At 44.6% G+C, this 27,098-nt stretch overlaps 1 protein-coding gene and 1 long non-coding RNA gene across 2 annotated transcripts in view; both read right to left on the bottom strand.

Moving 5' to 3' along the window:
* Positions 1-16,048: 16,048 nt before the first annotated feature.
* LOC123741606 (uncharacterized) lies at positions 16,049-20,030 on the bottom strand. Its single transcript, XR_006769060.2, has 3 exons — positions 19,532-20,030; positions 17,891-17,981; positions 16,049-16,691 (listed from the first exon to the last, which is right to left on the bottom strand). It is a non-coding gene; the product is annotated as an uncharacterized LOC123741606 (long non-coding RNA).
* Positions 20,031-22,185: 2,155 nt separating this feature from the next.
* Positions 22,186-27,098, bottom strand: part of cdc73 (cell division cycle 73, Paf1/RNA polymerase II complex component, homolog (S. cerevisiae)) — a 39,141-nt gene continuing 34,228 nt past the window's right edge. The window contains exons 15-17 of the mRNA XM_014189583.3: positions 24,365-24,465; positions 23,960-24,101; positions 22,186-23,634 (exon numbers count right to left, since the gene is read on the bottom strand). Of these exons, the coding sequence (XP_014045058.1) occupies positions 23,598-23,634; positions 23,960-24,101; positions 24,365-24,465 (280 nt within the window). The 3' untranslated portion in view covers positions 22,186-23,597. The remainder of the gene's footprint in view (positions 23,635-23,959; positions 24,102-24,364; positions 24,466-27,098) is intronic.

Below are 27,098 nucleotides of genomic sequence, written 5' to 3'. Positions count from 1 at the left end.
GCAGTTGCACCCCTAAAAACCCCCAAAAATTGTCATAAGAAACTAGCTCCCTGGTATACAGAAAATACCCGAGCTCTGAAGCAAGCTTCCAGAAAATTGGAACGGAAATGGCGCCACACCAAACTGGAAGTCTTCCGACTAGCTTGGAAAGACAGTACCGTGCAGTATCGAAGAGCCCTCATTGCTGCTCGATCATCCTATTTTTCCAACTTAATTGAGGAATATAAGAACAATCCAACATTTATTTTTGATACTGTCGCAAAACTAACTAAAAAGCAGCATTCCCCAAGAGAGGATGGCTTTCACTTCAGCAGTAATAAATTCATGAACTTCTTTGAGGAAAAGATCATGATCATTAGAAAGCAAATTATGGACTCCTCTTTAAATCTGCGTATTCCTCCAAAGCTCAGTTGTCCTGAGTCTGCACAACTCTGCCAGGACCTAGGATCAAGGGAGACACTCAAGTGTTTTAGTACTATATCTCTTGACACAATGATGAAAATAATCATGGACTCTAAACCCTCAAGCTGCATACTGGACCCTATTCCAACTAAACTACTGAAAGAGCTGCTTCCTGTGCTTGGCCCTCCTATGTTGAACATAATAAATGGCTCTCTATCCACCGGATGTGTACCAAACTCACTAAAAGTGGCAGTAATAAAGCCTCTCTTGAAAAAGCCAAACCGTGACACAGAAAACATAAAAAACTATCGGCCTATGGCGAAGCCCCAAAATTGCCCTTGCTGGAAGCCTGTGTTTCAGACATAAGGAAGTGGATGGCTGCAAACGTTCTACTTTTAAACTCGGACAAAACAGAGATGCTTGTTCTAGGTCCCAAGAAACAAAGAGATCTTCTGTTGAATCTGACAATTAATCTTGATGGTGGTACAGTCGTCTCAAATAAAACTAAGGACCTCGGCGTTACTCTGGACGCTGATCTCACTTTTGACAAACATATCAAGATTGTTTCAAGGACAGCTTTTTTCCATCTGCGTAACATTGCAAAGATCAGACATTTTCTGTCCAAAATTGATGCAGAAAAATTAATCCATGCTTTTGTTACTTCTAGGTTAGACTACTGCAATGCTCTACTTTCCGGATTCCTGGAGAAAGCACTAAATAAACTTCAGTTAGTGCTAAATACGGCTGCTAGAATCCTGAGTAGAACCAAAAAATGTAATCATATTACTCCAGTGCTAGCCTCCCTACACTGGCTTCCTGTTAAGGCAAGGGCTGATTTCAAGGTTTTACTTCTAACCTACAAAGCATTACATGGGCTTGCTCCTACCTATCTTTCCGATTTGGTCCTGCCGTACATACCTACACGTACGCTACGGTCACAAGACACAGGCCTCCTAATTGTCCCTAGAATTTCTAAGCAAACAGCTGGAGGCAGGGCTTTCTCCTATAGAGCTCCATTTTTATGGAATGGTCTGCCTACCGATGTGAAAGACGCAGACTCGGTCTCAACCTTTAAGTCTTTATTGAAGACTCATCTCTTCAGTAGGTCCTATGATTGAATGTAGTCTGGCCCAGGAGTATGAAGGTGAACGGAAAGGCACTGGAGCAACGAACCGCCCTTGCTGTCTCTGCCTAGCCAGTTCCCCTCTCTCCACTGGGATTCTCTGCCTCTAACCCTATTACAGGGGCTGAGTCACTGGCTTACTGGTGCTCTTCCATGCCGTCCCTAGGAGGGGTGCGTCACTTGAGTGGGTTGGGTCACTGACGTGGTCTTCCTGTCTGGGTTGGCGCCCCCCCTTGGGTTGTGCCGTGGCGGAGATCTTTGTGGGCTATACTCGGCCTTGTCTCAGGATGGTAAGTTGGTGGTTGAAGATATCCCTCTAGTGGTGCGGGGGCTGTGCTTTGGCAAAGTGGGTGTGGTTATATCCTGCCTGTTTGGCCCTGTCCGGGGGTATCTTCAGATGGGGCCACAGTGTCTCCTGACTCCTCCTGTCTCAGCCTCCAGTATTTATGCTGCAGTAGTTTATGTGTCAGGGGGCTAGGGTCAGTCTGTTATCTCTGGAGTTTGAGTTTGAGTTTATTTTATTTTTACAGGGACAGTGCACATTAATCAACGTTTCAGTAAAAGTGCTGGTTTTAGCCAGCCGGCTAATTTTCAACCGCAGTCCCTGGGCAGGTTATTAAAAACAATTACAATATAGACAATCATTGAACAGTGAGCACAGACAGAGCAACATAGGACAAGCAAGATGTAGCATACAGACAGAGCAACATAGAACAAAAAGCAACAAGACAAAATCCATAAAAACAACAAAGTGTTTCCACACCTCACAAGCTACAGACAACAGACAACATGGAAAGCGGCAATACACAGCTAGGGATTATGTTCACAAGTCTGATTGACCTTTAGCCATGTCTTCATGCATTTTGTGAAAGTGTGATATGTGGTGCAGTTATGTGTGTCTGATGGCAGTGTATTCCAGACATGGGAAGCTCTCACAGAGAAAGCAGATTTACTAAAGGTGCTTTTCCTTAAGGGAACTATACAGTCACCTCTCATGGCAGACCTTGTGGATCTGCTGCCATATGTTTGGGTTTTCTGTTTTACAAAAATACTGAGTGGAGGGGGAGCTAGGCCATTTAGGATCTTGAATACAAGACATGCGTCGGTGTATTGCACAAGATTTTCCCAACTCAGGAGCTCATGCTTTCTGAGGATGTAACAGTGATGATGGCTATTGGGCTTTCTATCGAGCACTGAGAGCCTGTTTGTAGACAGACTGAATAGGTTTTAATGTTGTATAGCAAGCTTGGGTCCAACTAGTCAAGCAGTATGTTAAGTGGGGGAGTATCATCGATTTGAAATACAGTTTTGCTACCTCTGTGGTCAAACAATTTCGTATAAATCGGAAATTAGCTAGGTTGAATTTGGTTATTTGAATTACCTTTTTCACATGCTTTTTAAAAGAGAGGTTGGAATCAAGTATGATTCCAAGGTACTTAAAATCAGATACCACCTGGAGCTTCTCCCCTGACACATAGACATCTGGCTCAGTAGCATCTGTTGCCCTCTTTGTGAAGAACATGCAAACTGTTTTTTTCACATTGAGATGCAAACACGAGTCACTGAGCAACTTTGTAACCTGGACCATTACAGTAGTGAGTTCTTGTGCAGCTTGTTGTTTGCTCTTTGCATGCACATATATCACTGTATCATCTGCATACATTTGAACTTCAGACCCAGTGCAGACGGAAGGCAGATCATTAATGTACAGGCTGAACAGGAGGGGCCCCAGTATTGACCCTTGGGGCACGCCCACATCATAGCTAAGAGTATTTCTCCAGTGTCCTGTGTGAATTTAAGTATGCTCTCTAATTCTCTCTTTCTTTCTTTCTCTCTCTCTCTCTCTCTCTCTCTCTCTCTCTCGGGGGACCTGAGCCCTAGGACCATGCCTCAGGACTCCCTGGCATGATGACTCCTTGCTGTCCCCAGTCTACCTGGCCGTGCTGCTGCTCCAGTTTCAACTGTTCTGCCTGCGGCTATGGAACCCTGACCTGTTCACCGGACGTGCTACCTGTCCCAGTCCTGCTATATTCAACTCTCTAGAGACAGCAGGAGCGGTAGAGATACTCTCAATGATCGGCTATGAAAAGCCAACTGACATTTACTCCTGAGGTGCTGACCTGCTGCACCCTCGACAACTACTGTGATTATTATTATTTGACCATGCTGGTCATTTATGAACATTTGAACATCTTGGCCATGTTCTGTTATAATCGCCACCCGGCACAGCCAGAAGAGGACTGGCCACCCCTCATAGCCTGGTTCCTCTCTAGGTTTCTTCCTAGGTCTTGGCCTTTCTAGGGAGTTTTTCCTAGCCACCGTGCTTCTACACCTGCATTGCTTGCTGTTTGGGGGTTTTAGGCTGGGTTTCTGTACAGCACTTTGAGATATCAGCTGATGTAAGAAGGGCTATATAAATACATTTGATTTGATATGTTGTTTGTGATTTTGAAAAAAGGAAGAGCACAAAAGTGAATTGAAGAGAGTGACACCAGTTTTCTAAGTTTTCATACTATATATTAATAAATAAAAGGCCAGGGTCTTTGTACCGTGGCAGTTTTATCTAGCTGGGCCAAGCCAGACATAATATGTTAACTCTCAAAGGGTCTGGCTTGGGCTAGCTAGACTAAAACTGAAAAGTAATAAAAGCCAAAAAACTGAAAGCAATATTTTGAGAGTAATTATTCCACAGAACATGAATTGGACAAAACAAAAGGATTCAGTAGTCCCACTAGCGGTCCTGGCGTTACAGTTTGGCCTGGTAAATCCAAAAGGAACCCCGGAAAAGAAAAAAGAAAAACGGCAATGGACTAGCAATCAGTTCAAATAGACTTCAACTAATAACAACAACAGATGGACTACAACTAATCACAACAGATGGACTACAACTAATGGCAACAGATAAGACTTCAACTAATCACAACAGATGGACTTCAACTAATAACAACAGGGGATAACTTTATGACATCAGATCACATCTGTGCTCCTACTTGAGGCTTACCAAGGATTCCCTTTTCATAAGATCCTTCTCTCTGTACAGTAGAAACACATGTCAAACACACTATATATATATATATATATATATATATATATATATATATATATATATATATATATATATATATATATATATACATACATATATATACATATATATATATATATATATATACATATATATACACACACATACATACATACATACATACATATATACACACACACACACACACACACACACACACACTAAAATAAAAGACAGTCATTTCTATCTATGTATCCTACCTTTTAGTTCACACTCCAACAACACATTTTACACAATAGTTATGACAGAACAGATATTTTTGATGAGGTTGCTTGAATAACCTTTTGTACACAACTACTGTTGTGGCCAAAAGTTTTGAGAATGAGACAAATATTAATTTCCACAAAGTTTGCTGCTTCAGTGTCTTTAGATATTTTTGTCAGATGTTACTATGGAATACTGAAGTATAATTACAAGCATTTCATAAGTGTCAAAGGCTTTTATTGACAATTACATGAAGTTGATGCAAAGAGTCAATATTTGCAGTGTTGACCCTTCTTTTTCAAGACCTCTGCAATCCGCCCTGGCATGCTGTCAATTAACTTCTGGACCACATCCTGACTGATGGCAGCCCATTCTTGCATAATCAATGCTTGGCGTTTGTCAGAATTTGTGGGTTTTTGTTTGTCCACCCGCCTCTTGAGGATTGACCACAAGTTCTCAATGGGATTAAGGTCTGGGGAGTTTCCTGGCCATGGACCCAAAATATCGATGTTTTGTTCCCGAGCCACTTAGTTATCACTTTTGCCTTATGGCAAGGTGCTCCATCATGCTGGAAAAGGCATTGTTTGTCATCAAACTGTTCCTGGATGGTTGGGAGAAGTTGCTCTCGGAGGATGTGTTGGTACCATTCTTTATTTATGGCTGTGTTCTTAGGCAAAATTGTGAGTGAGCCCACTCCCTTGGCTGAGAAGCAACCCCACACATGAATGGTCTCAGGATGCTTTACTGTTGGCATGACACAGGACTGATGGTAGCACTCACCTTGTCTTCTCCGGACAAGCTTTTTTCCGGATGCCCCTAACAATCGGAAAGGGGATTCATCAGAGAAAATGACTGTACCCCAGTCCTCAGCAGTCCAATCCCTGTACCTTTTGCAGAAAATCAGTCTGTCCCTGATGTTTTTCCTGGAGAGAAGTGGCTTCTTTGCTGCCCTTCTTGACACCAGGCCATCCTCCAAAAGTCTTCGCCTCACTGTGCGTGCAGATGCACTCTCCCCATTTCACTCCTTCTCCCTATCTCCCTCCCTCTTTCTCCCCATCTCCCTCCCTCTTTCTCCCCACTTCCCTCCCTCTTTCTCCCCATCTCCCTCCCTCTCTCTCCCCATCTCCCTCCCTCTCTCCCCATCTCCCCATATCTCCCTCCCTCTCCCCATCTCCCTCCCTCTCCCCATATCTCCCTCCCTCTCCCCATATCTCCCACCCTCTCCCCATCTCACTCCCTATCTCCCACCCTCTCCCCATCTCCCACCCTCTCCCCATCTCACTCCCTATCTCCCTCCCTCTCCCCATCTCCCTCCCTATCTCCCTCCCTCTCCCCATCTCCCTCCCTATCTCCCTCCCTCTCCCCATCTCCCTCCCTCTCTCTCCCCATCTCCCCCCACATCTCCCCATCTCCCTCCCTCTCCCCATATCCCTCCCTCTCCCCATCTGCTACCCTTTCCCACCCTCTCTCCATCTCCCTCCCTCTCTATCCCCATCTCCCTCTCTCTCCCTCTCCCCATCTCCACATCTCCCCATATCACTCCCTCTCCCCATCTCCCCATCTCCCCCCTCTACCCAAATCTCCCTCCCTCTTCCTCCCTCTCTCTCCCCATCTGCCACCCTTTCCCTCCCTCTCCCCATCTCCCTCCCTCTCCCCATCTCACTCCCTCTCTCTCCCCATCTCCCTCTCCCCATATCTCCCTCCCTCTCTATCCCCATCTCTATCCCTGTCTCCCCATCTCCCTCCCTCTCTCCCCATATCCCTCCCTCTCCCCCCATATACCTCCCTCTCCCCCCATATACCTCCCTCTCCCCACCTCCCTCTCTATCCCCATCTCCCTCCCTCTCTATCCCCATCTCTATCCCCGTCTCCCCATATCCCTCCCTCTCCCCATCTGCCACCCTCTCCCCATCTCCCTCTACCCATATCTCCCCCCTCCCTCTCCCCATCTCCCTCCCTCTCCCCATCTCCCTCCCTCTCCCCATCTCCCTCCCTCTCCCCATCTCCCTCCCTCTCCCCATCTCCCTCCCTATCTCTCCCCATCTCCCCATCTCCCTCCCTCTCCCCATATCCCTCCCTCTCCCCATCTGCTACCCTTTCCCACCCTCTCTCCATCTCCCTCCCTCTCTCTATCCCCATCTCCCTCCCCATCTCCCTCTCTCTCCCTCTCCCCATCTCCACATCTCCCCATATCACTCCCTCTCTCCATCTCCCTCCCTCTCTCTATCCCCATCTCCCTCTCTCTCCCTCTCCCCATCTCCACATCTCCCCATATCCCTCCCTCTCCCCATCTGCCACCCTTTCCCTCCCTCTCCCCATCTCACTCCCTCTCTCTCCCCATCTCCCTCTCCCCATATCTCCCTCCCTCTCTATCCCCATCTCTATCCCCGTCTCCCCATCTCCCTCCCTCTCTCCCCATATCCCTCCCTCTCCCCCAATATACCTCCCTCTCCCCACCTCCCTCTCTATCCCCATCTCCCTCCCTCTCTATCCCTATCTCTATCCCCGTCTCCCCATATCCCTCCCTCTCCCCATCTGCCACCCTCTCCCCATCTCCCTCTACCCATATCTCCCCCCCTCCCTCTCCCCATATTCCTCCCTCTCCCCATCTGCCACCCTCTCCCCATCGCACTCCCTCGCTCTCCCCATCATCCCCCTCTCCCCATCTCCCTCTACCCATATCTCCCCCCCTCCCTCCCTCTCTCTCCCCATATTCCTCCCTCTCCCCATCTGCCACCCTTTCCCACCCTCTCCCCATCTCCCTCCCTCTCCCCATTTCCCTCCCTCTCCCCATCTCCCTCCCTCTCCCCATTTCCCTCTCCATCGTCCCATTTCCCTCTCCATCTTCCCATCTCCCTATCTCACTCCCTCTCCCCCAATCTCCCTCCCTCTCCCCATCCCCATCTCACTCCCTCTCCCTCCCTCTCCCCATATCTCTCTCCATCTCCTTCCCTGTCCTTCTCCCCATCTCCCTCCCTCTCTCCATTTCCCTCTCCCCCTGTCTCCCCATCAGACCACATTTTATTTCTCATGTTCTGAGAGTCCTTTAGGTGCCTTTTGGCAAACTCCAAGCGGGCTGTCATGTGCCTTTTACTGAGGAATGGCTTCCATCTGGCCACTCTATCATAAAGGCCTGATTGGTGGAGTGCCGCAGAGGTGGTTGTCCTTCTGGAAGGTTCTCCCATCTCTACAGAGGAACTCTGGAGCTCTGTCAGAGTGACCGGCGAGTTCTTGGTCGCATCCCTGACCAAGGCCCTTCTCCCCCGATTGCTCAGTTTGGCCGGGTGACCAGCTCTAGGAAGAGTCTTGATGGTTCCAAACATCTTCCACTTAAGAATGATGGAGGCCACTGTGTTCTTGGGGACCTTCAATGCTGCAGACATTTTTTGGTACCCTTCCCCAGATCGGTGCCTCGACACAATCCTGTCTTGGAGCTCTACAGACAATTCCTTCAACCTCATGGCTTGGTTTTTACTCTGACATGCACTGTCAACTGTGGGACCTTACATAGACAGGTGTGTACCTTTCCAAATCATATCCAATCAATTGAATTTACCACAGGTGGACTCCAATCAAGTTGTAGAAACATCTCAAGGATGATCAATGGAAACAGGATGCACATGAGCTCAATTTCGAGTCTCATAGCAAAGGGTCTGAATACTTATGTAAGTAAGCTATTTCTGTTAGATTTTTTTTAATACATTTGCTAATATTCTATAAGCTTGTTTTCACTTTGTCATTTTGGGGTATTGTGTGTAAATTGATGAGTATTTTTTTATTTTTTTTAATCCATTTCAGAATAAGGCTGTAACGTAACAAAATGTGGAAAAAGTGAGGGGGTCTTAATACTTCCTGAAAGCACTGTATCTTACCAAGGATACAAAAGACTTCCCCACACTTCAGTCTAATTTGTTGTGTTGATTCTGACTGATGGTTGTGATGAGTGCTGTGTCTGTGACCTCCAGTGAGCCAAGCTGTGGCGTGAACGAGTTCACCGTGTATCCCCCTGGCCCTGTCTGGAGCCCCGGAGCCTGGGAACCAGAGGAGGGGCCATGGGAACATCCTATCTGCCTGAATATCTGCATTCCTACCTGGGGAAAGGACATGAACACAGCAACACCTCCGGGACAAATACTTCCTCTGACTGAAACACTAAAGCCACGGATTTGGAGCAAGCGCATCCAATTAACCCCGAGACGGACCTGAGGATGATACCACGGAGATCGACTCGTACATGCCTATCAAAGCTGAAAGCCCATTGTGCCGTCCCCAATGGCACCATCTCTCTACATAATGCACTACTGTGGGGCCTGGTGAAAAGTAGTGCACTATATAGGGAATATGGTGCCATTTGAGACGCAACCCATCTACGAAGAATGTGGAAGGGGAGATAAAGCTTTTCACCACTCTCAAAGCCTTATTGTACAAAATTCTTCTTTCCACAGCTATTTCGAAATGTAAGATACACCACAACAATTACTCTTGGAGGATTAGATTTCTGTTAGATTTCTGTCTATCGCATGTGATATATGTTATGGTGACTCCCGTATAGGTCATTCTCAGCCTCTGTATGAGTACATTAGAATGCTGCATCAGCAGTCATACTATACAAATATTCCCATTCTCCCTCCCATCACCCACCTCTACAGTCCCATCACCCAGATCTACAGAGTCCCATTCCCTCTCCCATCACCCAGATCTAGAGTCCCATTCCCTCTCCCATCACCCAGATCTAGAGTCCCATTCCCTCTCCCATCACCCAGATCTACAGAGTCCCATTCCCTCTCCCATCACCCAGATCTAGAGTCCCATTCCCTCTCCCATCACCCACCTCTACAGAGTCCCATTCCCTCTCCCATCACCCAGATCTACAGAGTCCCATTCCCTCTCCCATCACCCACCTGCCTCTACGATCGTTCATGGCTCAAAGGTCAAAGCTGTCGAATCAATTGTGGAGGGAGAACGGTCCTGAAACTGTCAGTCTGGTTATGTGTTTGATATTCATCACAGGTTTGATGTACCCTACAGACACAAGCGAGGAGGATTTTTCACACCAGAAGCGCACACGATCCCACTATTGAAATAAGGTGACAGTTTGAGAGGAATAGGTGAGCCATTCTTTTTTTCCCGTAATGAAATGAATATGCAGACTACGCAGTCGAGCGAGGAAAAGGAAGGATGTCCTCCTGAGTCATCCTTGTAAATAGATTGAGGGGGACTTTTTAATACTAGCAACTGTACGATTGTGTGTAACCATAACTACCAACCATGTCGAATAGATGGAGCGGAAATATACTGGAGATAACTGATGATGTGACTATAGAGTCACGTGTACTGTGCATAGCAAATGGGTGACTGTTGCCATTGATAGGATTCTCCCCTACAGTATAACTTAATGATTGACCCGCATTCCCAAACAAACTTAGATGTCAAATGACACACTCAAACTTGATAAAAACCACGGGAGATTAATTGTAATACTTTCAAAATGTTAATCTGGCCAAAAAAAACAGCAAACAAGTGACATTTCCCATGTGTCACACATCAGGCTTAGCAGTAGGGTCTCTATCCATGAGAATAGCTGCCAATAACATGCCTACTTGAATCTTAATTCAACACGATAAGACACAGCATCAACATACAGAGTAGCATTACATATACAATCCTTAGTTTGTTTCATGACATAAACGACAGACCCACCACTTGGTTCGGTATAAAGCAGAGAAATTGGGCTGGGGAATTGAAACTACTCACATTTATAGATGGAGCTAATCAATGGAGTACCTTATATTTTGGGGTATGATAGGGGAAGAAACATTTCTAAGCCCATGAGGCATTAACCTATATTCTTCTAGAAGCAATGGGTATAAATCATTAATATCCCAGATTGTGCCTTTAAAACTGTCACTCCATCCTAACTAGAAAAGGGCAATTCTCCATGGGCCAATTACAATGTGTTGCAGTAACCTTTCTGGGTCACAGCTCATAGATATCCTGTTCCTTTTCTTTAAAGGGACACTGGGCTTTAGCTTTTATGTTTTCCCCACTCCCAGCAGCTTCATTTGAGTGGTAAATCAGACTTGGAGCCCATTAAAACAGTGTCCGGGAACTAGGGGGAGAGCATACATATTTTAAACGTTAGAGAAACACACCAGGGACCTCTTTAAAGGAAGCAGGCACCAGCTGGCTTCTCTTGTTTTTCTGTTTTACATTGTTGGGTTCTAACTAGAAATATACTTATTCCTGTCACTATATAAAGAACTTGTTGATTACTTTTTTTTATATAAAAAAATGTTATTTAACCTTTATTTAACTAGGCAAGTCAGTTATGTTACACATATGATAACTGTTTATGTTCTGTGTCAATGAAGGTTCAATAAGGAATGTGTATGGAAAGTTACTAAGGGAGACGAAGGGCAACAGTTAGTCTCTGATAAGGCGGGCCAGCAGCGGAACTACGGAGGGGGAGGAATTTGGCTTGAGGTCAAGTCAACAGATGTAGTGAGAAGAAACCTCTGGGAGAGGGGCCAGAGGGGCCCACCCCAAAGACCCTCCTACTACAGTCCTATCTCTCACACACACACACACTTCCAAGCCCACAAAAGTTCTAGAATCAGGAAGGGCCATAACTACACCAGTGAGAGGAGCCAATTAAGTTCCTGCCTAGCAACAGAGATGTATTGGCTGTCTAGATGTGTAAGGAATTGACCGTGCCTAGTAGGAGGTTATAAATAAACACTACTGTTCAAAAGTTGGGGGTCACTTAGAAATGTCCTTGTTTTTTAAAGAAAAGCATATTTTTTGTTCATTAAAATAACATCAAATTGATCAGAAATACAGTGTAGACATTGTTAATGCTGTAAATGACTATTGTAGCTGGAAACAGCAGATGTTTTTATGGAATATCTACATAGGCGTACAGAGGCCCATTACCAGCAACCATCACTCCTGTGTTCCAATGGCACGTTGTGTTAGCTATTCCAAGTTTATCATTTTAAAAGGCTAATTAATCATTAGAAAACCCTTTTGCAATTATGTTAGCACAGCTGAAAACTGTTGTTCTGATTAAAGAAGCAATAAAACTGGCCTTCTTTAGACTAGTTGAGTATCTGGAGCATCAGCAATTGTGGGTTCGATTACAGGCTCAAAATGGCCAGAAACAAAGAACTTTCTTCCGAAACTCATCAGTCTATTCTTATTCTGAGAAATGAAGGCTATTCCTATGTGAGAAATTGCCAAGCAACTGAAGATCTCGTACACCGCTGTGTACTACTCCCTTCACAGAACAGCGCAAACAGGTCTAACCAAATCAAATCAAATTTGATTGGTCACATACACATGGTTAGCAGATGTTAATGCGAGTGTTGCGAAATTCTTGTGCTTCTAGTTCTGACTGTGCAGTAATATCCAACAAGTAATCTAACAATTTCACAACAACTACCTTATACACACAAGTGTAAAGGAATGAATACGAATATGTACATATAAATATATGAATGAGCGATGGCCGTGCGGCATAGGCAAGATGCATTAGATGGTATAGGTATAGAGTACAGTATATACATATGAGATGAGTAATGTTGGGTATGTAAAGATTATATAAAGTGGCATTGTTTAAAGTGACTAGTGATGCATTCATTACATCCAATTTTTAATTATTAAAGTGGCTAGAGATTTGAGTCAGTATGTTGGCAGCAGCCACTCAATGATAGTGATGGCTGTTTAACAGGCCTTGAGATAGAAGCTGTTTTTCAGTCTCTCGTTCCCAGCTTTGATGCACCTGTACTGACCTCGCCTTCTGCATGATAACAGGGTGAACAGGCAGTGGCTCAGGTGGTTGTTGTCCTTGATGATCTTTATGGCCTTCCTGTGACATCGGGTGGTGTAGGTGTCCTGGAGGGCAGGTAGGTTGCCCCCGGTGATGCGTTGTGCAGACCTCACTACCCTCTGGAGAGCCTTCCGGTTGTGGGCGGAGCAGCTGCCGTACCAGGCGGTGATACAGCCCGACAGGATGCTCTCGATTGTGCATCTGTAAAAGTTTGTGAGTGTTTTCGGTGACAAGCCAAATTTCTTCAGCCTCCTGAGGTTGAAGAGGCGCTGTTGTGCCTTCTTCACCACGCTGTCTGTGTGGGTGGTCTATTTCAGTTTGTCTGTGATGTGTACGTCGAGGAACTTAAAACTTTCCACTTTCTCCACTGCGGTCTCGTGGATAGGGGGCTGCTCCCTCTACTGTTTCCTGAAGTCCACGATCATCTCCTTTGTTTTGCTGACATTGAGTGAGAGGTTATTTTCCTGACACCACACTCCGAGGGCCCTCACCTCCTCCCTGTAGGCCGTCTCGTCGTTGTTGGTAATCAGGCCTACCACTGTAGTGTCGTCTGCAAACTTGATGATTGAGTTGGAGGCGTGCATGGCCACGCAGTCATGGGTGAACAGGGAGTACAGGAGAGGGCTGAGAACGCACCTTTGTGGGGCCCCAGTGTTGAGGATCAGCAAAGTGGAGATATTGTTTCCTACCCTCACCATCTGGGGGCGGGCCGTCAGAAAGTCCAGGACCCAGTTGCACAGGACGGGGTCGAGACCCAGGGTCTTGAGCTTAATGACGAGTTTGGAGGGTACTATGGTGTTAAATGCTGAGCTGTAATCGATGAACGGCATTCTTACATAGGTATTCCTCTTGTCCAGATGGGTTAGGGCAGTGTGATTGCGATTGCGTCGTCTGTGGACCTATTGGGGCGGTAAGCAAATTGGAGTGGGTCTTGGGTGTCAGGTAGGGTGGAGGTGATATGATCCTTAACTAGACTCTAAAAGCACTTCATGATGACAGAAGTGAGTCGTTAGTCATTTAGCTCAGTTACTTTAGCTTTCTTGGGAACAGGAACAATGGTGGCCCTCTTGAAGCATGTGGGAACAGCAGACTGGGATAGGGATTGATTGAATATGTCTGTAAACACACCAGCCAGCTAGTTTGCGCATGCTCTGAGGACAGGGCTAGGGATGCCGTCTGGGCCGGCAGCCTTGCGAGGGTTAACACGTTTAAATGTTTTACTCACGTTGGCTGTGGTGAAGGAGAGCCCGCAGGTTTTGGTAGCGGGCCGTGTCAGTGGCACTGTATTGTCCTCAAAGTGAGCAAAGAAGTTGTTTAGTTTGTCTGGGACATCAACAGTCTCAACGTCAACAGTGAAGAGGCGACTCGGGGATGCTGGCCTTCTAGGCTTTTATTGGCCAGTCTGAAATATGGCTTTTTCTTTGCAACTCTGCCTAGAAGGCCAGCATCTCAGAGTCGCCTCTTCACTGTTGACGTTGAGACTGGTGTTTTGCGGGTACTACTTCATGAAGCTGCCAGTTGAGGACTTGTGAGGCGTTTGTTTCTCAAACTAGACACTAATGTACTTGTCCTCTTGCTCAGTTGTGCACCGGGGCCTCCCATTCCTCTTTCTATTCTGGTTAGACAGTTTGCGCTGTTCCGTGAAGGGAGTAGTACACAGCGTTGTACGAGATCTTCAGTTTCTTGGCAATTTCTCGCATGGAATAGCCTTCATTTCTCAGAACAAGAATAGACTGACGTGTTTCAGAAGAAAGGTCTTTGTTTCTGGCCATTTTGAGCCTGTAATCAAACCCACAAATGCTGATGCTCCAGTTACTCAACTAGTCTAAAGAAAGCCAGTTTTATTACTTCTTTATATCAGGTTTCAGCTGTGCTAACATAATTGAAAAAAGGGTTTTCTAATGATCAATTAGCCTTTTAAAATGATAAACTTGGATTAGCTAACACAACGTGCCATTGGAACACAGGAGTGATGGTTGCTGATAATGGGCCTCTGTACGCCTATGTAGATATTCCATAAACAAAATCTGCAGTTTCCAGCTACAATAGTCATTAACAACATTAACAATGTCTACACTGTATTTATGATCAATTTGATGTTATTTTAATGGACAAAAATGTGCTTTTCTTTAAAAAACAAGGACATTTCTAAGTGAGCCCCAAACTTTTGAACGGTAGTTTATGTGCTTGTTATCATACCTCGTCTTTGCAGCTGTATGACCCAATGGGATGAATAAACTTGGCTTGAGCTTTTTTTTGTCCAGCTGAACCATTACTATTTGTTCAGAACCTAACAACGTTTGTAAAAGAGAGAGAGAGAGAGAGAGAGAGAGAGAGAGAGAGAGAGAGAGAGAGAGAGAGAGAGAGAGACATAGCTAAAAAGCAGATACTGAATATATTTGTACCTGCTTAATTAACATTGGTCTCACCTAAACATGACACTATTAAAACACTCCTTTGACAGTCGGTTACCTGCAGTTTTAAGGCTTACCACAAGCTGGTCAAATTAGTCGCCTTGACAGCTAATCAAGTCTTGCTAATCAGTCCAGAGGGGTATTGGTATTCCTGGCCCTTCACTGTTGACATTGACAACATTAGGAAATCAGAAACTCCTGCGATGGGCCTGTTTCAGTAGACAAATAAACATACAATAAAATAATCACTAATATCCTTAAAAGGTCAGCTCAGCTAAATTACAAGTTTGATGGTGTTGGGGGCCATAAAAAAAAATGGAACTCACCATGAGGGGCCGCAGTGGTCCTGGGTCTTCACCCACGTCCATACCCCCCCCCCCCATACACATTTTGCCATGGGGTAGATTTTGCAGTTTTATAACAAATTTCCTGCAATTCTACACATTTTGGCATAGGGTGGAAGCAAATGTTTTTAATCGGATAACTGATGACCTGGTTGGTAATTCGAGTCCCCCCCCCAACAAAAAATGTAAATATATTTATTTTGTATTATATATATTTTTAAATCAGGCCTAGAAGTTCCAGCTTCAGTTGGGACAGAGAGGACGAGTCAGAAATGAGACACCACTCAACAGTGACATCACTGCTGTATCCGCCTCTTCCCCAGCTAAATATGAGCACAATTCCAGACCATATTTTATGCCCCGCCTACCCAAACGCGTGATTTTTTGGGGAGTTTTCTGTCTGTTTTTCCCTTTGGTAAAGTCCAAGAGAATCTGACATCCATTCCTCTGTCCAATGGAATCTGACATCCATTGCCTTAGCTCGAACATTGCTCCAAGGTGTGTAATTTCCGAGTATGACATTTTACATGTAACATCTTGAACATGTAATGTGGGCATTTTGCATGGCTAGTAGGGTCATCATCATCATCATCATATTGGAGGGACATAATGTGCCCAGTTAACATAAATGTCACACACACACAAAGACACACTAAATCAAATCACATTTTATTGGTCACACACATATTTAGCAGATGTTATTGCGGGTGTAGAGAAACGCTTGTGTTCCTAGTTCCAACAGTGTAGTAATATCTAACAGTAATATCTAACAATTCACAACAATACACACAAACCTAAAAGTAAAAGAATGGAATTAAGAAATATATAAATATTAGGATGAGCAATGTCGGAGTGGCATTGACTAAAATACAGTAGAATAGAAAACAGTATATATTTATATATATAAGTAAAGCAGTATGTAAATGTTATTAAAGTGACTAGTGTTCCATTATTAAAGTGGCCAGTGATTCCATGTGTATATACAGTATATAGGGCAGCAGCCTCTAAGCTAGTGATGGCTGTTTAACAGTCTGAGGGCCTTGAGATAGAAGCTGTTTTTCAGTCTCTCGGTCCCAGCTTTGATGCACCTGTACTGACCTCGCCTTCTGGATGATAGCGGGGTGAACAGCCTGTGGCTCGGGTGGTTGATGTCCTTAATGATCTTTTTGGCCTTCCTGTGACATCGGGTGCTGTAGGGGTCCTGAAGGGCAGTGTGCCCCGGGGATGCGTTGGGCAGACCGCACCACCCTCTCGAGAGCCCTGTGATTGCGGGCGGTGAACGGGATGCCGTCTGGGCCAAGGAGAAGATATAAAAACAAGAAGGGAGAGAGAAGAGGATTTACATATGACTATGGCCACACTCAGACGCATGAACATGGATTAAATCGTGTATGACATAAGTAAAAAGACGGACAACCGTTTGTGCGTGCTCTGTCGAACAATCATCATCCATCAGCATCCATTGTCATTCATCTGGCAACGGATGACTCCCATTGAAAGGGAAGACATCCAGGGGAGTATTCACTAGGAGTCAAATCGAAGGAAATTGTGGAAACGGGGCGGGACTAACCTCAACTTGTCCAATAAGAAATGCTTGTTTTTGTGGCAAAACTGTTTCCTGCTAAACGGTTTGCTACGGTATGCAGTAATGAATACACCCCTGCTTTAGTGGGTAGCACAGCCCTTTATAAAGCCAACACCTTCACCTGCTCAATTCCTACAATCCAAGCACGAAGCCACAACGACCAATCCAAGCTTGACGGATGGATAGAAAAGAGCTATCCATCCAGGACCAAGACACCTGCTACTACACACCTGGTACTACTGCTAGTTCTATCTAAGCCTATAACAGTTGGGTATGGACGGGTATACCCTAGCTCAAGACCAAAAATGTGAAGTAGGCCACAACAAGAGAAGTAGACTCAAATCATTCCGATCCCTTTTGGGGAGTGTGCCGATTGCTTTGAATTTGATGACTGCATTTGAACCTGGCCTTGTAAACCTTGTTGTAATCTGATAGCCAGGGGTTCATTTAATTGGGAATTGGGAGGTAGCGAGCCCTCCTTTTTGGTGACCATTCAAAGCCAAAAGCTGTTTTATTGCTATTACAAATGTATGTTGTAATAGCTGTAAGCGTAATTGTTATTTTAATTTATTCGCCCAGTAGGCTAGTGTAATTTTGGTTTCATGTAGGCCTATTGGTATGAAAATAAACAACTTGCTATTTAGAGCATTTCCCACAAGTACATGTCCTGTTTTTGGCTTTAAGGACAATAACAATTGTAGGCTATAACAAATGTGCATTGTCATGCAGAGACAGAATGATATCTGAGATAATGCAAATCATTAATGATTACTTAGTTGGGCAAACTTTTTTACTTCTTGCTGTAAAAAATGTTTTATTACATTTTTTTAGTTGAACCTTTATTTAACTAGGCAAGTCAGTTAAGGATCTGCCCCTTTTTTCAATTTTTGCCTAAAATTACTTACCCAAATCTAACTGCCTGGAGCTCAGGACATGAAGCAAGGATATGCATATTCTTTGTACCATTTGAAAGGAAACACTGAAGTTTGAGGAAATCTAAAAGGAATGTAGGAGAATATAACACATTAGATCTGGTATGTAGCCTAGTGGTTAGTGTTGGACTAGTAACTGAAAGGTTGCAAGATCGAATCCCCGAGCTGACAAGGTAAAAATCTGTCGTTCTGCCCCTGAACAAGACAGTTAACCCACTGTTCCTAGGCCGTTATTGAAAATAAGAATTTGTTCTTAACTGACTTGCCTAGTTAAATAAAGGTAAAAAGATAAAACCAACTGTTTTTTGTGTATTTTTTTTGTACCATCATCTTTGAAATGCAAGAGAAAGGCCATAATGTATTATTCCAGCCCAGCTGCAATTTAGAGTTTGTATGTGCAAAGTTTTAGACTGATCCAATGAACCATTGCATTTCTGTTCAAACTGTTGGCTCAAGACTGCCCAAATGTGCCTAATTGGTTTTCATGTTCAAAATGGTGCACTCTCCTCAAACAATAGTATGGTATTATTTCACTGTAATACCTACTGTAAATTGGACAGTATAGTTAGATTAACAAGAATTTAAGCTTTCTGCCAATATCAGATATGTCTATGTCCTGGGAAAGGTTCTTGTTACTTACAACCTCATGCTAATCGCATTGGCCTATGTTAACTCAACCGTCCCGTGGGGGACCCACCAATCCTGAAGTTTTAAGAACAAATTCTTACTTACAATGAAGGCCTAACAGGGAACAAATTCTTATTTACAATGACGGCCTACTAGGGAACAGAGGGTTTAACTGCCTTGTTCAGGGGGAGAAGACAGATTTTTTACCTTTGTCAGCTCAGGGATTCGATTCAGCAACCTTTCGGTTACTATCACTTAAATATACAATGAGCACCCAGATAGCACAGATGCTGCTAGGCAACACAATACTCATACTCATAAACTGGCCCCGGGGAAAAAAGTTGCATGGGCCGCCTCCTCCTTGGCTACTATGTTGCAATATTAATATTCTCGGAGCCGCCTTGTTGATACAAAATGTTAAAATCTTCTCAGAGCCGCCTCCTTCGTTGATAAAATGCTTCAATCTTCTCAGAGCCACCCTGTTGATACAATGCTTCAAAATTCACAGAATGTTTTCCTTCCCTGCGGCGAATAATGCAGACAGGCAAATGCAAAAATGAGCAGGATGCACACATAACGTACATCTCTGAAACAGTGTTGCCAACTTAGCGACTTTGTCACTATATTAAGCGAGTATTCAGACCCCTCTAGCGACACATTTAAAAAAAAAAACGACTAGCGACAAATCTAGCAACTTTTTCTGGTGTTATTGGAGACTTTTGGAGACTCTGACGTGAAAGCACGTATCGTTCTTACTCTTCTCAACAAGCAGCGGGTACATTCAGGGCGGGATGTAAATGTAAAAAACTAAACAAAAAAACAAAACATAAAATAAACGAAGTAACTCCGCCAGTCTCTCTTTTGGGTCACTCTGCCGGTCCCAAGCCCGGATAAAGGAGGAGGGTTGGAATTGTGACATAAAAAAAAACAAGAATCGACATAAGTTCATTTGTAGTTCTAAACATATTTAGGGTGTTTCTTACTCACTTTTTGCCTCCCACGAAGTTATTCCTCTCTCCGACAGCATCCATCACAATTACATGCACATGGACAATTATGAAAATTTGGTGATGATGTCATTTGGCGAATTCTAGCGACTTTTAGGACAGCCAATAGCTACTTTCCTTACTGAGGAGTTGGCAACACTGCTCTGAATGCAAGGCAACAATTTTGGTGGGAATCACATGAGACGACACTGTCATAGTACACTGTATGCGCCGTTCCACGAGGGTGGCTTCATATAGCCAATAGCAGGCGGTGGGCAACCTTTTCCATGTGAGTGCCAATTTACAAATGATCCTACCATCTCTAAAGATCTGCGTGCCGGTTATGATTTGCATATAAGCATTGTAGGCTACTTACTCAACCATGCCCCAAAAATGTCTAACTGGCCACAAACTGAATAATTCTAGCTACTAGACATAGACGCTGTCCATTCAGCCACGTGCCACGGAGCTCCTCTATGTCTACCTGTACAGAGGCAGTGTCCATTCAGCCACGTGCCACGGAGCTCCTCCATGTCTACCTGTACACAGGCAGTGTCCGTTCAGCCACATGCCACGGAGCTCCTCCATGTCTACCTGTACGGAGGCAGTGTCCATTCAGCCACATGCCACGGAGCTCCTCTATGTCTACCTGTACGGAGGCAGTGTCCATTCAGCCACGGAGCTCCTCCATGTCTACCTGTACGGAGGCAGTGTCCATTCAGCCACGGAGCTCCTCTATGTCTACCTGTACGGAGGCAGTGTCCATTCAGCCACGTGCCACGGACCTCCTCTATGTCTACCTGTACGGAGGCAGTGTCCATTCAGTGGTGCTGAACGACACGCAAGGCCTTATTGTGTAGATCTTCCTTTTGTATTTTACGATTTTCTTAATTCTTTGGTCGAGTTTGTCTTCATGCGTCCTTGTCGATTGTAGACCTAAGTAAATCCTTTGTGTGCCTTGTATTTAAATGCATGTGTTGGAATTATCTAGCATAGTTTATATTCACAGTCCACGGTTTAATGCTCCGGTTTAATGCACATTGATGTCGGTTTTTGAATTCGGCCTTGAGACTTGATAGCATATATATTATGCGTCCATTTCATGATGCACTGTTTCACAAGTAAAGTAGTATGTATACAGTTCAGTAGTACATTGTACACGCCATTCCACAGACATTTAAACCTAATATTGCAGTGATAATTCGTGTGGGGTCATTTGTTTGTTGTTGCTGTTCTCCAAATAGCATTTTACAGTTTGTAAATGATGTAGGCTAGAACTACATTAAAGTTCTGGGTATGGTAAAGTGGGTATATTTCTACACACCCCACTTTACCATACCCAGAGTTTAGCTGACTGACGTCACTGATCTGCTGCATGTGCACCACCCTTCAGGTGAGCAAGACATCTGTCTGGCCAACTCCACTCCTGGACTTCACCTGGCCAATATTATAATGCGTTAATGTTGTAACTTACCTCTGTGCTGCTGGGGGTTGTTTCGAAACTTGTTTCTAAATTATGACTCAACATTCCTACCTATTTATAAAAATGTATCATCTGTGGCACTAGAGGTGATGAGATCAGATATCCAATTTCGACAACTCCACCCCGAGTCAATCTTTATTTGGTCAGATCACCTTCACGTCCCATAATAAACATAACCACAGAGTGTGGCGGGTCATTGTTTACACCAGTGTCGTCTACATTCTTGCACATGGAATCTCTTAGAATGGCGCTGCAATGTATAGCAGATTTTACGGGCTCCTGACCAATTCGGCAATTGTTTTGTTTTTTTGCTCCATGTTCTCTGTATTGTTAGGAAGGTCTCGTAAGTAAGCATTTCACTGTTCGTCTACCTATGCCTGTTTTATGAAGCATGTGACTAACACAATTTGAGTTAACTTCATAGCAAAAACATTTTTGATGACAGAAGACGAGCGTTAAATTCTGGACAAGTGCATGAAGTCTCTTAAGGTTTGTCCGCTTTCTCCCGATTGGCATCTACTGAATAGGACCTAGAGACATGGCTCTGAATTTACAGGAAGCCTGATCTGCTCTGTTCTCCATCTTCGACACTACTACCTGGTTGTGTTCCAGTATAAGTGGGCAAGGTTCCATTTCAGGGTGCTGTACATTTCGGGGTGGCAGGTAGTCTAGTGGTTAGATCATTGGGACAGTAACCGAAAGGTTGCTAGATCGAATCCCTGAACTGACAAGGTAAAAATCTGTCCTTCTGCCCCTGAACAAGACAGTTAACCCACTGTTCCTAGGCCGTAAATGATGTTCTTAACTGACTTGCCTAGTTAAAAAAAAGAAAAAGAAGTAGTCTGACTCATTGGGCAACAGTTGGTTGACTCACCCTGTCTTTTTCCCACCACATTTTAGACACTGGCATAGGAGTTTTTGTTGTTCTAAAGTAGCTGATATACTGAGGTATTTTATTTTACAATAGCTGGCTGATTACACACCCATTTTTAAACTTTAAGATTATTCTTCAAAGCCACTGTTCCATTTACCAACAGTAAATAGAGGTAAGACTGGTAATATGTTACAAGTTCAGTTGTCATCAGTTTCCCTAGTGGAGTTCAGATCATATGGGCAGGAAAAAAAACATCTCTGCATGGTAAAGGTAGAAGTAAATAGCAACACAATCAAGACTCGTTCCTCTACCAGCTTTATGACCCTTTTCACTATGAACACATAACATAATGCAATGTTCGCCATCAATCCTTTCATTTGCGCCACACAAAAAAAACACTTGGAGCAAAGGTTGGAATTGACTGTCTGAAAAATGTGAACACATCAATACCACTGAATCATAAAGATCTTTGATAAGCATCAATAAGAGAGACTAGCTTCTTTGATTTTCTTCAAAGTATGTTCAGAAAGTTTGGCTCTTATATCATATATAGATTTGTATCGCATAGAACATCATTCAGATGCTACAGGGCTGCATCATAGTGCCCAAAAGCAGCGCCATTGAGGACCTCCACCATTTTTTAAGTAGTCAACTTGGTGGGACTTCCTATGTGTTAAGGAAGGATTGCAAAATCCATTCAGGTCACCAGAAGGGATCAGCAAATGAATTTAGCTGGTGAGCAAACATTCCATAACTGCAGGTGTCAGTAAATCGACGGTGGCCTTGTTCAAACAACACACTCCAGGTGGTAGTGTGTACCCTTCGTTTACCAACTCAGAAGTAGTAGATTAACAAAATTGACATCAAAATGGAGATGGCATCAAAGGCGCTGCCTATGCACTTTGACACCATAATAACAGAAACAAAGAGCCCTCTATAATTCTCTATGGGCTGCCTACCTACACTTTGTCAAAATGGGTTTCCATCACAAATGGCACCATATTCCATTCATAGTGCTACCTTTGACCAGGGCCCTGTGTTTAGACACTGGGTAGACAAAGTAGTGCGCTATATATGGAGTAGGGTGCCATTTGAGAGGCAGCCTGGGGGGAGGGGGAGGGTTCCTTTATTAAGTAAAAACACAGGAAAATGAATCTGACAGAGGTCTCATACCCTTTATGGTTAGCAGTGATTTTAATTTGCACCACTAGATTTCCAAAGGGCTTCTTAGCCAGCTCATGTTTCACATGGAATGTACAGGATTCATTTCACAAAGGAAATAGTACGAGAAGAGGTTTCTTCTCTCACCTCCATCTATCCATCCCCCCTCGTCCGCTCTGACCCTCCATCTTGCTCTTGCTTCAACCTCGGTCTCCACAGTAAGATGCTCTGATGTTAGAAAATATTTTTGATCTTTTTTTTTTTTTACATTGGAACTTGAAAAAACATTGGAAGCTCCAACTTCCCCATGTCCAGAGTGACATACTGCATCTGCTGCTTGTAACTATGGAGACCAGGTAGAAGGTATTTTCCTGAAGGACTATCTGAACACGGGGGATTTTTCTGGGAGCCCAAAGTGCTAGTAGGGTACCCAGTCTCTTCTAGAGGTAGTCCTGGTAGGGAGGAGGAAGGGGGGGGGGCTAGGTTTGGGGCAGGGGGTTCATTAATGCCTTGACGGGACCTGTGGAGGAAGGAGGCAGCGGTCCAGGCTCAGAACCTCAGGTGGGACTTGTGTTTCACCATGTATCTGTAGGTGGAACAGGACGAGAACACCTGGTCAGTAGGAGCTCATGCATTCTACAATGTCATCTCATTGAAATATACTGTACATCCCAACTGTGTCTAACGCCAGAGAACATTTACAGATAGATTATTTAGCTCCATGTATATGAGTGCTAACATTTACAATAACCCATCTACACAGAAATCTTCCTTCCACTTTTTTTCCCCTTTAGTAATTTTCCCCAGACATTTTATTGAAAATATATCCCAGATTAGAGAGAGGTGGGTTTAATATCAACCCCATTGCGTCACGAGCATACATGTGCACAAATGTGCTTTCAAGAACACACCTGTCGAGGGTCTCCCAGAACTTCAGAAACATGGGCCGGTCGAGATGGCGCTTGTGGTGGCTCAGCTCCAACACGGTGACATCCCACTTCTGAACGTTGGGATCCATCTTCTGCTCGTCATACTTCAGATGAAAGGCTCTTACTGCAGGGAGACCACAAGGTCAATTAGGTAGGACCAATACTAGTTGAGACTTGGGTTGTACAGGTTAGCTTGCAAATATGAATTAACCTAAGTCCAGTTCATTGAACAGGTATAACAGGTTAGGAGCCAAAGACCCGTATGGGTGGCACTTTAACTGGGTAACCACACTAATTACCAGTAGTTACCTGCAACAAGAAATTCAATTACCTTGTCAAAAATGCTACCCGTGTGTATAACAGCAAGAGAAATGGGAGGAATCTCACTTTTAGCAAAAATGTCCACAGGAGATCCGTCAGGCAACAGCCAAGGCCAACCTTTGAACTGCCAGGCAGGGCCCTGCACGAACACAGCCACCACACGATCCCTGCACAACACAAAGTCAATATCAACTTTCTAACCCTGGCAGACATTCTGATTGCAGATTGCGGGTGAATTTTTCACAGGCGGCGGGCAGCTGAGCTTTGGGCCAGTGACCAGAAAGGTTGCAGGTTCGCATCCCCAAGCTGACTAGGTGAAAAATCTGTCGATGTGCTCGAGCAAGGCACTTAACCCTAATTGCTCCAGGGTCGCCGTTGATAACGGCAGACCCTGGCCATGAACCAACTCTCCAAAAAGGCGTCCCAGGGGGAGTTGGAATATGCAAAGAAAATTAAAAACATATCCAATTTACACATGCGTAGTAATACACACGTGTACATGTGTGAAATAGAACAAATATAAGCACCCACCAAATTATAAACTGTGTGGTTCGAGCCATGAATGCTGATCGGCTGACAGCCATGGTATATCAGACCGTATACCATGGGTATGAAAAAAACATTTATTTCTACTGCTCTAATTACATTGGTAACCAGTTTATTATAGCAATAAGGCACCTAAGGGTTATATTTAAGCAATAAGCCCCGGGGAGGTGATATATGGCCAATATACCACGGCTAAGGGCCATGTCCAGGCACTCTGCGTTGCATCGTGGGCAAGAACAGCCCTTAGCCGTGGTATATTGGCCATATACCACACCTCTTCGGGCCTTATTGCTTAATTATAAACAAAACCAAAAGACAAATAATACAACATGTCACTGTACTGAATGTGTGTAGTCCAGTAAAATGGCAGTACGCATTGTAAGCCAGATTTAGAGGATAGTCATTTGTAAACTTTTGAGGGGCTGGTTGCTATAGTGGTGTAGCAGTATGTGGATGTAGGGTACTTTCATGTACAGCCAAGCATTACAACAATATTGTCAGGTAATGTCGATCATAACTCAGCAAAAAAGAAAAGTCCCTTTTCAGGACCATGTCTTTCAAAGATAATTAGTAAAAATCCAATTAACTTCACAGATCTTCAATGTAAAGGGTTTAACCTCTATGGGCTAGTTGGCACGTCACCGTCCCACTCTATTCAACAGCCAGTGGAAGAGCGTGGCGCAAAATACAAAACCTCAAATGCAATAATTTCTATTTTTCAAACATACAACTATTTTACACCATTTTAAAAGACAAGACTCTCGTTAATCTAACCACATTGTCCGATTTCAAAAAGGCTTTACAGCGAAAGCAAAAAATTTGATTATGTTAGGAGACTTCTTGGCGCTGACGGAAACATGGATTACCACAGAAAACACTGCTACTCCTACTGCTCTCTCCTCGTCTGACCACGTGTTCTCGCACACCACGAGAGCATCTGGTCAGCGGGGTGGTGGCACTGGAATCCTCATCTCTCCCAAGTGGACATTCTCTCTTTCTCCCCTGACCCATCTGTCTATCTCCTCCTTTGAATTCCATGCTGTCACAATCACTAGCCCATTCAAGCTTAACATCCTTACCATTTATCGCCCTCCAGGTTCCCTTGGAGAGTTCATCAATGAGCTTGACGCCTTGATAAGTTCCTTTCCTGAGGATGGCTCACCCCTCACAGTTCTGGGTGACTTTAACCTCCCTACGTCTACCTTTGACTCATTTCTCTCTGCCTCCTCCTTTCCACTCCTCTCCTCTTTTGACCTCACCCTCTCACTGTCCCCCCCCTACTCACAAGGCAGGCAATACGCTTGACCTCATCTTCACTAGATGCTGTTCTTCTACTAATCTCACTGCAACTCCCCTCCAAGTCTCCGATCACTACCTTGTATCCTTTTCCCTCTCGCTCTCCTCCAACACTACTAACTCTGCCCCTACTCAGATGGTATTGCGCCGTCGCAACCTTCGCTCTCTCTCCCCTGCCATCCTATCATCTCTTCCCTCTGCTCAATTCTTCTCCAACCAATCTCCTGATTCTGCCACCTCAAACCTCCTCTCCTCCCTTTCTGCATCCTTTGACTGGCTATGTCCCCTATCCTCCCGACCGGCTCGGTCCTCCCCTCCTGCTCCGTGGCTTGACGACTCATTGCGAGCTCACAGAACAGGGCTCCGGGCAGCCGAGCGGAAATGGAGGAAAACTAGCCTCCCTGCGGACCTGGCATCTTTTCACTCCCCCTCTACATTTTACACCTCTGTTTCTGCTGCTAAAGCCACTTTCTACCACTAACTTCCAAGCATCTGCCTCTAACCCTAGGAAGCTCTTTGCCACCTTCTCCTCCCTCCTGAATCCCCCCCCCCCTCTCTGCGGATGACTTCAACAACTATTTTGAAAAGAAGGTCGACGACATCCGATCCTCGTTTGTTAAGTCAAACAACACCGCTGGTCCTGCTCACATTGCCCTTCCCTATGCTTTGACCTCTTTCTCCCCTCTCTCTCCAGATGAAATCTTGCGTCTTGTGATGGCCGGCCGCCCAACAACCTGCCCGCTTGACCCTATCCCCTCCTCTCCAGACCATTTCCGGAGACCTTCTCCCTCACCTCGCTCATCAACTCATCCTTGACCGCTGGCTACGTCCCTTCCGTCTTCAAGAGAGCGAGAGTTGCACCCCTTCTCAAAAAACCTACACTCGATCCCGCCGATGTCAACAACTACAGACCAGTATCCCTTCTTTTCTCTCCAAAACTCTTGAACGTCCCGTACTT

The sequence above is a fragment of the Salmo salar genome, chromosome 03, assembly GCF_965601325.2.
Source record: "Salmo salar chromosome 03, fSalSal1, whole genome shotgun sequence".
Lineage (NCBI taxonomy): Eukaryota > Metazoa > Chordata > Actinopteri > Salmoniformes > Salmonidae > Salmo > Salmo salar.
The sequence above is the reverse complement of the archived record's forward strand: the minus strand, read 5'-3'. Positions and strand labels throughout refer to the sequence as shown.